The 11940-nt window shown below is 37.3% G+C and overlaps 1 protein-coding gene across 1 annotated transcript in view; it reads left to right on the top strand.

Moving 5' to 3' along the window:
• Nucleotides 1-865: 865 nt before the first annotated feature.
• The window catches only part of LOC107693166 (kinesin-like protein KIF26B), a 110144-nt gene continuing 99069 nt past the window's right edge, over nt 866-11940 (top strand). The window contains exons 1-2 of the mRNA XM_016492451.1: nt 866-1233; nt 1462-1851. Coding sequence (XP_016347937.1) covers nt 1177-1233; nt 1462-1851 — 447 coding nt within the window. The 5' untranslated portion in view covers nt 866-1176. The remainder of the gene's footprint in view (nt 1234-1461; nt 1852-11940) is intronic.

Raw genomic sequence — 11940 nt, 5'->3', positions numbered from 1 at the left:
ATTCCTGCTGAACTAACAATACAACCAAAACAATACTGGCTATTTATTTTCATTCCAATTCAAAACAACATTTGGTCAGTTAAGAAACATTGCCATGCAAATGTTTCTTGTTGGTTTCATAATTAGTATATACTTCAGTGGTTTAAATGACATGTTTGCAGACATGTTTGTAAGCAATTGAAGATTTTGGAGCATTTGACATTTTAGCATTTCACCTGGCACACTTTATAATATTTTAATTTTTAAAAATAATATTATACCATTTTAAATGTTTTATTGTTATTTTATTTTTTAATATTGTTATTATTATGTATTGCTATTATTATTATTATTATTAGATTGTTATTATTATGCTCCAAAACAGTTTCATGTCATTCATTGTATTTATTTCATTAGCGTTTTAACTATAAAACTCTCGAACCACCATTGCAGGGTGCGAATTATAGGGTGTGGTGGTCGAACTTTTTTCAGCAACCACATAAGTTAGATTAATGTTGTCGTTATTATTTATTATATATTTGCACATATAAATAAAAATATATACGTACATAAATATATAGTTGATATTTAGTTCAATACCATCTTCGTTGCGTGAGACGAACTTCTAACAGAACAACACTGATAGAATTTCCGAAAGTCATTCGATAATAATATTGAACTTGACTCTTAATAATGAAAACTTGCGCTCGTGTGGACAACTGTACACTCCCACATGTCAGTCAGTAGGTCTCGGACATGCTATTCGCTGAGAGGCGCGGAGGAGGCGTGGCCAGTCTACCCAGAGACAGATGTGTGCGCTCCTCTGGAGTGAGAGCAGCGCAGAGATCAGTCCTCCAACAGCCTGATCTGCTGTCAGCCTGCGCTTCACACAAGTCCATATGCATGGGGAAATGCGCCTGTGCTGGGATGCTGTGAAATCTAAAGCACTGTACATGGATTCAGCATATCAGAGAGCATAAGGAAGAACGGGATAATCCACTGCTGGACATTTCAGATTGGACCATCTGTTATACATATTCCACTGAGGAAGATGGATAGATTTCTGCATGGTACTAGTCGCTGAGACTGGACTTCAGAAGGGCTACTGAACTGACCAGAGATTGATTTTTGGATCTTTTGGTTGTGGATGTAACGGAGCACAATTATTTCAACAGTCCCTCTGTATCAGGCTTTATCATGACCTCTCTAACAGGGAATAAAGAAAGATCTGGGACCAGGAGTAGAAAATATGGGGTAAGATTTATTAAATTTATATTTATTATAGCTATTTTATGCAAAGGTATGCGCATATTCAGGGCAATAAATTATCTTTAAGTGAGGAAAACAACAATCTATTTTAATGTCAAACTCAGTATGCAAATTAATAAACCACTTTGCATACTTTTTTACATTTACATATCTGTAACCCAGACATTAATGTTTCAATCACTGCTTTTCATCCTCAACTATCATTTCTTGCAGATGACCGATTCATCCCCTACGAAGTCAGCATCATTCTCTCCTGAAACCTGGTACCGAAAGGCTTATGAGGAGTCCCGGAGCGCCAGTCGCCCGGTCCCTGAAGGCGCGGGCTCCATGCCTGGGTCCTCTGGAACCCCTTCCCCCGGATCAGGAATATCATCCCCGGGCTCTTTCTCCGGCTCACCTGTTACGATATCTCCTGGAATCAGCACCGGTTCGCCCGGTTCCTTAGGCGGATCTCCAGGGTTCGGCACTGGTTCTCCAGCCTCGGGTAGCGGGAGCTCACCTGGTTCTGATCGGGGCATCTGGTGCGAGAACTGCAACGCTCGGCTGGTGGAGCTGAAGAGGCAGGCATTAAAACTACTCATTCCCGGACCCTACTCTAGCAAGGTAGGCTGATAGATACTAAGTCGCATAAGCATATTCTGAAATCAGTTTTTGACATGGTAATGCGTCATGCAGATATTGTACAAATGACATCGGATATCCATGCTGAAGTGTGATATATGAACTCCAGTGTTGCAGTGCGTAATTTTGGACAAGAAATCTTGGAGTAGCTAACCAAGAAATGCACAACGTGAAGATTTCAAACTAGAATGAAATTAAAATTTGTCGTGCACTGCTATTTATCGATTAATTCCCTTCTATCATAGTATGGTTGTTCTCACTTCTCGCTAGCAAAACATATCGCAACTTACAAAATAAAGAATAAAATAGATAAAGAGAAAGAAAAAAATAGCAATTTTGCATTAAACTGTTTGAAAACACACAGAAGTGTTGCACGAGGGGCGGAGTAGCACTGCAGCGTGTTGCAGATCCACTATCGCTATTATTCCAGCGCGCTTCCAGGAGACTGAGATCATGATCAAACTGGCCAAAGGGGGCGAAGTTAATTGCTGACTAACAGCTTTTGCCTTTGGCTTAAGAAGAGTGTAAAGTGAAACAGATTGTGTAAAGAAACACGTCATACCATGATGTGGCTTTGGTGGCGAGCATGATGAGCGCTCAGAGAAGCGCATTTATGATTAATTATCCCTTATGATTAGTTTTTCGGTTTTGGTTTGGAGCACCTGGTAGTAGGCTACTGCACCAGAACTTGGTGTGGATTCCACAAGAGCTTAAATCATAAGCACAAAGTATATATATAGGTAAATATGCAGTGCGTAATTGGATGCATGTGTGCGTAAATATCAAGTTTCGCCGTGTGCTCATTTCATTTTCAGCGTCTAATACCGGGGGCTGTGCATAAGCAGACAAGGCAGTATGATTTACACATAGAAATAAATGGTTTATACGGATAAACCCTACCTTTTTATATTATTGATCAATGGTTTTGTTTGCGCCCCATGGAAACCAAAGCAAAGTTTGTCTAATTCAATAAATAGCCATTAAGAAGAACAGGGGGCGCTGTGCTTTCACAAACAATGTGATATGGAGATTCAGTTTCAGTACAATATTTGATACCATGCTATCATTTCTTTGTATTGCTATATATATATATACTATATAGCTTGTCTGTTTGTGTTAAGATGTTACGAACTATAACGTGATCACCGTTGCAATGCTTTCAATTAAAGGAACACAAACATATGGCATCTATTATGTTCTTCATTTCAATAATTGCACCGTTTATCCTTTAACAAAATAAATAAATAAATTGGCCCTCAGTAGTCCAAAACATCACATCTGCATTTAGATCTCCTTATCAGGGGCTGTGTCTAAGTTGATATCTTAAACCTCTGTGTGTGTATTAATATAATTATTATTACTAAAAGTTGCATTTTGCTGTTTTTAAAGAGCACCATTGATCTGGTGTGCCCGTGGCTCGTGTTTCAGACCTGCTGTTGGTCTCCAGATTTTATGGCCAGTTCTGCCAGCTGCAAGTGACCTGGAGGTGCCCATTAAAATGAGTTGGAGGAGGAGAGGCTGATGGGAAGGAGAGGGGATCACTGGAGAGCAGGGTGGCCATGAAAGCGCTCTTTAAGCCGGAGGCAATTTTAAAGGAGACGTTGCTGAGTGTTTGGGCTTTTCTCTGCAGGATCTTCACCCACATGGTGATTAGTGAGCAGTGTTGTGACATGAACTGAAATGTAAAACCTCATTCTGATATACGATCCATCTGGAGATCTTGCAGTATGCTGCGTTCCATTGGAGTCTGGAAGTAAAATTTTCTAATTTCCTTTAAAAAAAAAGTGCGATAGAGTAGAGAGAAGTGATGAACATTGACTTATAAAACTCAGAGTTCCTACATTGTTTGATGCTAGAAACTGTATAGCAAACATTTGCAGAGTCAAGTGTTTAAAACATGGTAAATGGTGCTCTTTTGGTGATCTTATACATGCAGAATAAATGTTAGCATTACTCTTAAAAATAAATGTTCTTTATTTACATCCATGGTTCCATGAAGAACCTTTAACATCCATGGAACCTTTCCATTGCACAAAAAATACAGTGATACCATAGAACAACCATTTTGGGTTCCCCAAAGAACCTTCAACCATAGATGCCAATAAAGAACCTTTATTTTTAAGAGGGAAGGTTCTTTATTATGGAAAAAGATCCTTCAGATTATTAAAATCTTCTTTCCCTTAAAGGGGTCATATGATGCGATTTCAAGTTTTCCTTTCTCTTTGGAGTGTTACAAGCTGATTGTGCATAGATAAGATCCCTGAAGTTGCAAAGACTAAAGTCTCAAAACCAAAGAGATATACTTTATCAAAGTTAAGACTCTGCCACAACCCCCTAAAACGGTTCGTTCTAACACGCCCCCACATATCTACCTCACTATGTGGAAATATTAGCATAATGCCGCCCAAATGTGCACGCAAAGAAAGAAGGCGTGGTTTCAGTAACCGCAGTTAGTTGTAGAAAACGAAGCGTTTGAGAGAGGCGGGGCATAGAGGACCTACAATAATGTACAGTATTTGAAAAATAATGTGTTTTTTGAACATTAAAGCATGTCAACATATTCTGTTACACCAAATACACGAAATAATGATCTTTAAAAAAGCATCATATGACCCCTTTAAAAAAATGGCTCTTTTAAGAACGGCTCACTGAAAGGTTCTTTTGGAACCCAAAATGATTCTTCTATTGCCATTTGAAGTAGGAATATCCCACATCCAACTGTTAATGGAATGCAGAATACTGGAACAGTAGCTCACCGAACTTGTGCTGTGGGAATTGCTGCGTTGTGAACGTCCCTTGGGGTTCGTCTTTAGATTACACCCGCTGAACAGAAGCATGTTCATTTCCATCCCATGCACACACAGCTCCCATTTCCAACAGAGCACTGTTGCCACGGCAGCAACACGTTATGGGCGTGAGCTTCATACATATTTCACGTTTAACGCTCTTTCTATGCCTCTCAGGTGAGCAAGGCATTATCATATAAAGAGGTCGCTTTTTCACTACGGACTGATAGGAATAAACAGGAAGGGGTTGCTGACGTCAGCTCAATTCAGCCGGCGTGCTACTGTAAATGGCACTCCCTCCTGTCCAGCGGCAGGCTTTGTCTCGACGCCAGGGTGTAATGGTGTCACTAGGGCAGATATGAATACAGCTCAGCGATGGGAGAACTGAACATGCATGTCTCTGTAGGATTTGGTGTGCTCGTTTGGAGAGCACAGATTACTTCTTGTTGGAAATGACTGTGAATAATATATTGCGGCTTTAAGGACTGTGACCTGATAGCTGCTTACAACAAAGAGGATTGTTGACAGTCAATGTAAGTCAGAGCTGTTTATAGGTTGAAACTATTTGGATTCACAACGACATGGTCCAGTGCTTTATGAACCATTAATTTCTGGTTTTTACAGCTGAAGGTCTAACAGCAAGTAATGGTTAGTCTTAAATACCTGCTCTTTTCATTGGTATGAAATGTTGATAGGTTACATTTTTATGCAGAGGCAGAGGTTTGCTGCTGTATTACAGCTTGAAGCTTTTGCAGAGCTTTGAATAAACTGGGTTTTGCTTCTTTTGAACAAGTATCCCAGCAGGCCACCAATGTTATAATATGTTGATATTTGGTTAAATATAGGTTCTGATATCGGGTGGCCAAAATTCAATGTCAGGACAATGTCAACGTCAATTTGGCATTGAATATGACGACTTGACATTTTGTTGGTTTTAAGATGTGGTATTAAGTAACCGAAACCCAGTGTCTGCTAAACATCAGACTAATGTCCACACAAATTATAACATAATTAGATAATGATATTTTGTTGGTTTTCAGTCATGTATCCAAAATTCAGCATCTTCCAAACTTGTCATGCCGATATCATATTGACATCAATTATTGACATTGAGTCACAAGGTGTGGTAATCAAAACCCAATGTCTGCTAAAAGTTGTGAGATTAAGATCCACAATGTCAAATTCAAGTTGTGGTATTAAGTGCCTAAACTTCAACACTTGTCCTAAGTTGGAGCTTGATGTAACAACAATGTTATGTTAAAGCTTGATGGCAAGCAAACATTAGATTTTGATGTCAACTCCATTTTCATTTTGGACGTTGGAGCTTGAAAAATTCTTTACCATTTTCAACCAAAATTTGACATTTTCCCCACTTTTGGTGTCCAAAGACTTACTGGATGTTACTTTGACATCAAGTGCCAGCTGGGATTGGTCTTACTTAGACTTTAAAGACTTTAGCACATTTATTCGCATACAATGAAAGTAATGAGGAATGTTTGAGTTTATATTTTGTTTGCAGGCTTGGTGTCTTGGTAAATAAGCACTGTTTGAGACATTATTGACATTTTTATTTTATTAACTCCAGAAATAACTTTTTTTTCCCCCGGGAGAAGCAAAAATCTTTTCAAAATAAAAAAAAATTTCAATTAAAGTTTCTCTCTACTTGATCTTTGCAGTTTATGAGACACAACTGAAATATTAAAGAGATCTTTATGCCTGCTGCTGAATGCCAACCTGAAGATGTTGGGGAATATTTTTGAGATTTGTGTGTGTATGTGTAATACAACACTTTCTGAGATAATAATTACATCAGTATGATGCCGAACTGCATCCATGACCCATAAACACTACTCTCACAGTGCCAAATGCAGCAGATGTTTAAACCCACTGTAGGTTTTGCGGAGTGCGTGGTTTGTTTTTTAGTGGAACTCAAAACTGTATTTCAAGAGTCCAGTCAGGTTGCTGCTGTACCCCATAATCACTGCCAGCACTTCCTCCAAAGCATGAAGGCCTGTAATCCACCCCAGAACCAAGTCTCCCCCTTGAACATGGCCAGTCGATCTCACAGGGATTAGCTGGAACGAGCCAGATCGAAGTTCTCCATGATCAAAGCAGAACTGCCTTGAAGGAGGATACCGCCTGGTTCGGTAGAGCCGTGATTTTTAGGCAGCGATCAGCAGTGCTGGTTCACATTAGTCACTCGTGGCTTTGTCATTGTGTGGAAATAGAATGAAAGATTTCGACAGACTTGTGAAATGCATCTCTGGAGATTGGATGGTTTGATGTGTTGAATGTGTAGGTTTCAGCCTACAGCTGCAGTTCTAAGTATGGATTTTGTGCTCACAAGGAAAGTATTGCAAGTATGCACACAGTTTTCTTAACTGTTACCCAGTAAAACTCACTAGATACCTTTGAAGAATGTTGCAATGCGAGTGTTAACTTGCAGAAAAATTGCATATTGTTTTTTCATCGCGTCCAACTGAATGCATTTTGCATTTGTTTGTTTAGTGGCCTTTTAAACATTGAATTGCCACTTTATTTTTCAAAGCTTTCTGGATGTAGTTATTTACTATGACATTTTTGACTAAATGCCATGTCATGTCCTTTGTGCTCAACTGATTTATAAAGGATGGTGGAAACTCAGTCAGTTTGAGAGTGAAAGTTCCTAAAGAATCACAGCTTGATTAAACTTGAACACAAATCAATTTCTAGGACATGTTAGGCAGGGTTTGTGAACTCCTGGAGGTTAATTGTACAGGGTGTTTGTGAGTTGTTGAAAAGTAAAAACGAATTAAATCATAAAAATGTCAAATGAAAAACAAACAAACATGAATTTTTTAGAGACAGTAAAGCGCAAAATTCAAAATACAGGTAAAACACCTGTAAAAAAAGATAAAATATCTATTTTTACAGAATTATTCTATGTATATATAGAATACTGTAACACAGTAATTTTTGTTGCGCCTACAGGGTTTATGAACACATGTGCTCAACCTCATTTGTAAACAGTAGTGGTAAACCATATGTAAAGTATCTCTCATTAGCAGCGCTAGTCAGCATGAACTCCACTTTACCCTTGTTGTGATCTCTCATGCGGTCACTGGTTTTACACACATGTGGAGAGGGCCATTCGTTCTGCTTTTAACCTGAGAACAGGCCTCTGCCCCCCTACTGACCAACTCATTTTTTTTAATTGCCCCACCACACAACAACAGGGCTGTTTCCTCCATGGAGGCAGTTGATGTTGCCTGGGACCTCTGCTTTGAAGCTTTGAAGCAACCCTCCATCCTGGGCTCCAAAAAACACTCTTGATAAAAACACTAGATTGAAAAGAATATAAAATACAGCAAACATTTGAGAAAAAAAATATACGCCTATACTGTGAATGTTAGCTGAGAACTTTCAACCCAATCCACTTAACAGACACCATTCAAACTTTAATAAATGAAGTCTTTAATAATCATAAATATTATCAATTTATTATAAAATAATCATATTAAATAAATAAATATTATTTATTTAATGTAATTATTTTTGATTTAAGATTCAGTTTAGAAAATCGTCCATTGGCTCAACATTACACTAACTGTATTTGCATACAGAAATGTGATTGGTCTACATTTTTACATGTATTTGCACAATGAATTGTGATTGGTCTGTTTTATGTTGATCTATTTATCCATCTATATTGCACATTTCTATTTAACTTCTGTCTCTTCCTGTATTCATTTGGTTTACAAAATAATTTCCCATAAAAACCTGCTGTTTTTTTCCCCATTCAGCAAATGCATATCTTGTTTTGTATTATTTTTCCCTTGTCCATTTGTCTAAAAAAAGAAGACATGGTCTTCTCCATGGTAATAAAAAGAGAAGCCTTTCTTTGAATTATTAATTGGCCTCTATGTTTTAGTCTTTTTTTGACTGAAAAAGACTAAAACCCCCATAAAAAACTTACACTAGATTGTTATGCATGCAGCTTTTAACAGGTACTTATTAGTTGTTGTTGTTTTTTTTACATGGCATGTAATCAGCTGAACGAATTCACATAGATGATCAGATAGAGGGGTTAGATGGAGGGGCTCCATCGTTTGGTTGAGCTCAAGGGAAACGCACACCTTTTGACAGAGAGAGATGGGGAAAAGAAAACAGATGGAGTCATTCATCATGGTAATAAAAAGAGAAGCCTTTCTTTGAATTATTAATTGGCCTCTATGTTTTAGTCTTTTTTTGACTGAAAAAGACTAAAACCCCATATTTTAAAAGAACTTACACCAGACACCTTTAACAGAGACTTATTAGTGTTTTTGACATGGCATGCAATCAGCTGAAGGAATTCAGATAGATGATCAGATTAGAATTAGATGGAGGGGCTCCATTGTTTGGTTGAGTTCAAGGGAAACGCACACCTTTTTTCAGAAAGAGACGGGGAAAAAGAAAACAGATGGAGTCATTCATTCTAAAATGCCATGTTTTACGAGAGGTTTAAGTGCATTCCTCTGCAAAATCAACAAGGTTAAGAGGATGAGTGAGACCGGTGTAGCACAGCCCGAGAGAAAAGCTGGGTTAATTATGCTGTGAATGACGAGGGCATCGTAAAGGTCAGGAGGACAGGAAGAGACAGCCGAAGATGGTGTTAGATCAGAAGAGATACATTTTACTGGAGCCTTCTTTTGTTTCTGACATTCCAGCAGTTAGATTAGGGGTTTTGTCTCATAGAAAACAGATAAAAACAACCTATTGGTAATTCCAATAAATTACTAATTACTAATACTACATTTTCAGATAGAAGAAAAACATTTTTAATAGATAGTTTTGGAAATGTTATTATTAAATAATATTGATATCATTTTATTTTATAATAATATTCTATTTATAATTCATTTAACATTAATAGTTTTTTTTTATAGATTCAACTTAATAACTTTGCTTAACTGACATTGCCTGTACAAGCATCTGATTATCCAAGGTTGGATTTAAAATAGATTTGCAAGGACATTGTAAGAGAACGAATTATATTCACACTGTTTTTATTTGCCCTTAATGGTTTTTGACATGTAGACAGGTTAGTGAAAGTTTAAGGTGATATTACGCTTTGCTGGAGGTCATACATGCAGTAGAGGAACAGAGTGACTCGTTATTATGAATAAAGAACTGAATTAACCTCCAGATGAGCTGTAGCACGTGTCCAAATTATGATGTAGCGCAGCGCTTTGTGTGATGTCAGGACAATGTCACCTTGTCCATTCCATCTCTATCGCATGCACCAGTGGGCCAGTACCTGCCAACACACACAGTCAGGTTCATCACACACACATATACACTGAGAAATGAGTGCCTTTGCACCTTTCCTTGGTAAAAAAAAAACCTTTAAATACTACTGTAACATTATAATTTTATATGACTTTATATAGATATAATATGTGTCTCATTGGCTATGTTTACACCATGGTTGAATCTGTTCCAAATCAGCTTTGAGCGATATGTGCAGCTATATACACACACACTGGGGGTCAAAAGTTTGGAATAAATAAGATGTGTAATGTTTTTGAAAGAAGTCTCTTATAGGCCCACCAAGGCTTAATTTATTTGATCAAAAAAATGTAGTAAAAACAGTAATATTGTTAAATATTATTACAATTTAAAATAACTGTTTTCCAATTGAATATATTGTCAAATGTAATTTATTCATGTGATGGCAAAGCTGAATTTTCAGCAGCCATAATTTACTCCAGACTTCAGTGTTCAGTCTTAAGCTGAAAATTTATTTTTCTTATTAATACATTTTTGTTTAATATTATATCAATATATAAAAATGAAAATAAATATATTTATAAATTAAGTATTAAACAGAATAAGTATTAAATTAAGCATTAAAGCATTAAACTAAGTAAACAGAATGGTGCAAAGATGTTTTTCTAAAATATATACATATTGGAAGAACATAAAACCCAAATTTTGTGACTGTTGCTTTGAACATTGAAAGATATTTAATGCTACTGTATTGTTTCAAGACACATAAAATGAATTGATTTTTGAATTGTTTTCTTTCTTGTGTTGACATTTCCAGTTGAAACAAGAAGTTGAGCATATCAAAAGGCTTGTTCATATTTTCAAAATATCCAATAGACTTTAGTTAAATCACAGCTGTGAAGCATTGTTTTCTACTTGCTAATGCTAATTAGGTAGTATTAGGAAGAATTATTTTTTCATTGTATTGGATAGATGTACATTTAGACTTGATGAATTGGATGTAAACTAGTACAAGGTGAGTCTTCATTGGTGGTCTGTTTTACTAAAACCGAAGACAGCAAAAATGAGCTTTTTCAATGTTTAGGATTACACTGGAATATAGATGACCTCAGCTAATAGATTTGGACTTAAAGCCACTAAACTCCAGTTTTTAATTCCAATTATTCGTCAGTAATTTCCATTAAGTTCCATTATGGTGGCAGATTGTTTTTAAGACCCGCCATACATCTTTCTAGTCCTCTTTCGCTCTTTTTCTCTGTATATCTAGCTTTTTTCTCGCTCTCTGTCTTTCCCTGTCCTATCTTTTCTCCTCTCAGGTTGAAGTAATTAGTCGCATGGTTCCTGAGCAGCACTACAGAGCACAGTAACCTTGAGCTGAGGGGAATGTGAGGGAAACGAGAGCGAGAACAGAGGCAGAGAACACTCTCAGACCCGAAGATTTGGGTCTGGGGTCTCAGAAGATGGATTACCTGCACAGCACAGAGCAATTTATCAATGTCAGAGAGCCAAAGAGAGGGAGAGAGAGGGAAATGGGGATGAGGAAAGAGTGAATGGAAGCAGAAAAATGGCTCATGGGAGGTCTGGCTCGATTCGAACCTAGATTCTTGAAAAATTACTGCACATACTCTCCCAATGCACAAAAACATAATTTAGTCACAGCACTATAGGCAGCACTATTACTCAATGACAGTTTTCTATTGCGTTTTATAGGCCTGCTATATTGTGCCATACTTTGCTGAACCTCCGCAGCCCCAATTTTGAACTCTGAAAGTCCAAATCTGCAGTTAATAATGGTATTCTGTGCGCCAGCTTGGGTAAATTAAATTCAGTTTGTTAGAAGTGTCTAAATAGGCTGCTATTTCCTATGACGTAAATTGAAATTGGATTTCAGTTTCCTTCGTTAAATGGCCAGAAATTCAATTCTCGGTCCAAATTTTAGCTGTGTCTGTCTGTCTGCCTGTCGGTCTGTCTATCTATCTATCTATCTATCTATCTATCTATCTATCTATCTATCTATCTATCTATCTATCTATCT

This window comes from Sinocyclocheilus anshuiensis, unplaced genomic scaffold (genome assembly GCF_001515605.1).
Source record: "Sinocyclocheilus anshuiensis isolate Anshui unplaced genomic scaffold, SAMN03320099.WGS_v1.1 scaffold222, whole genome shotgun sequence".
Classification (NCBI taxonomy): domain Eukaryota; kingdom Metazoa; phylum Chordata; class Actinopteri; order Cypriniformes; family Cyprinidae; genus Sinocyclocheilus; species Sinocyclocheilus anshuiensis.
This window is presented reverse-complemented; position numbering and strand designations above follow the sequence as displayed.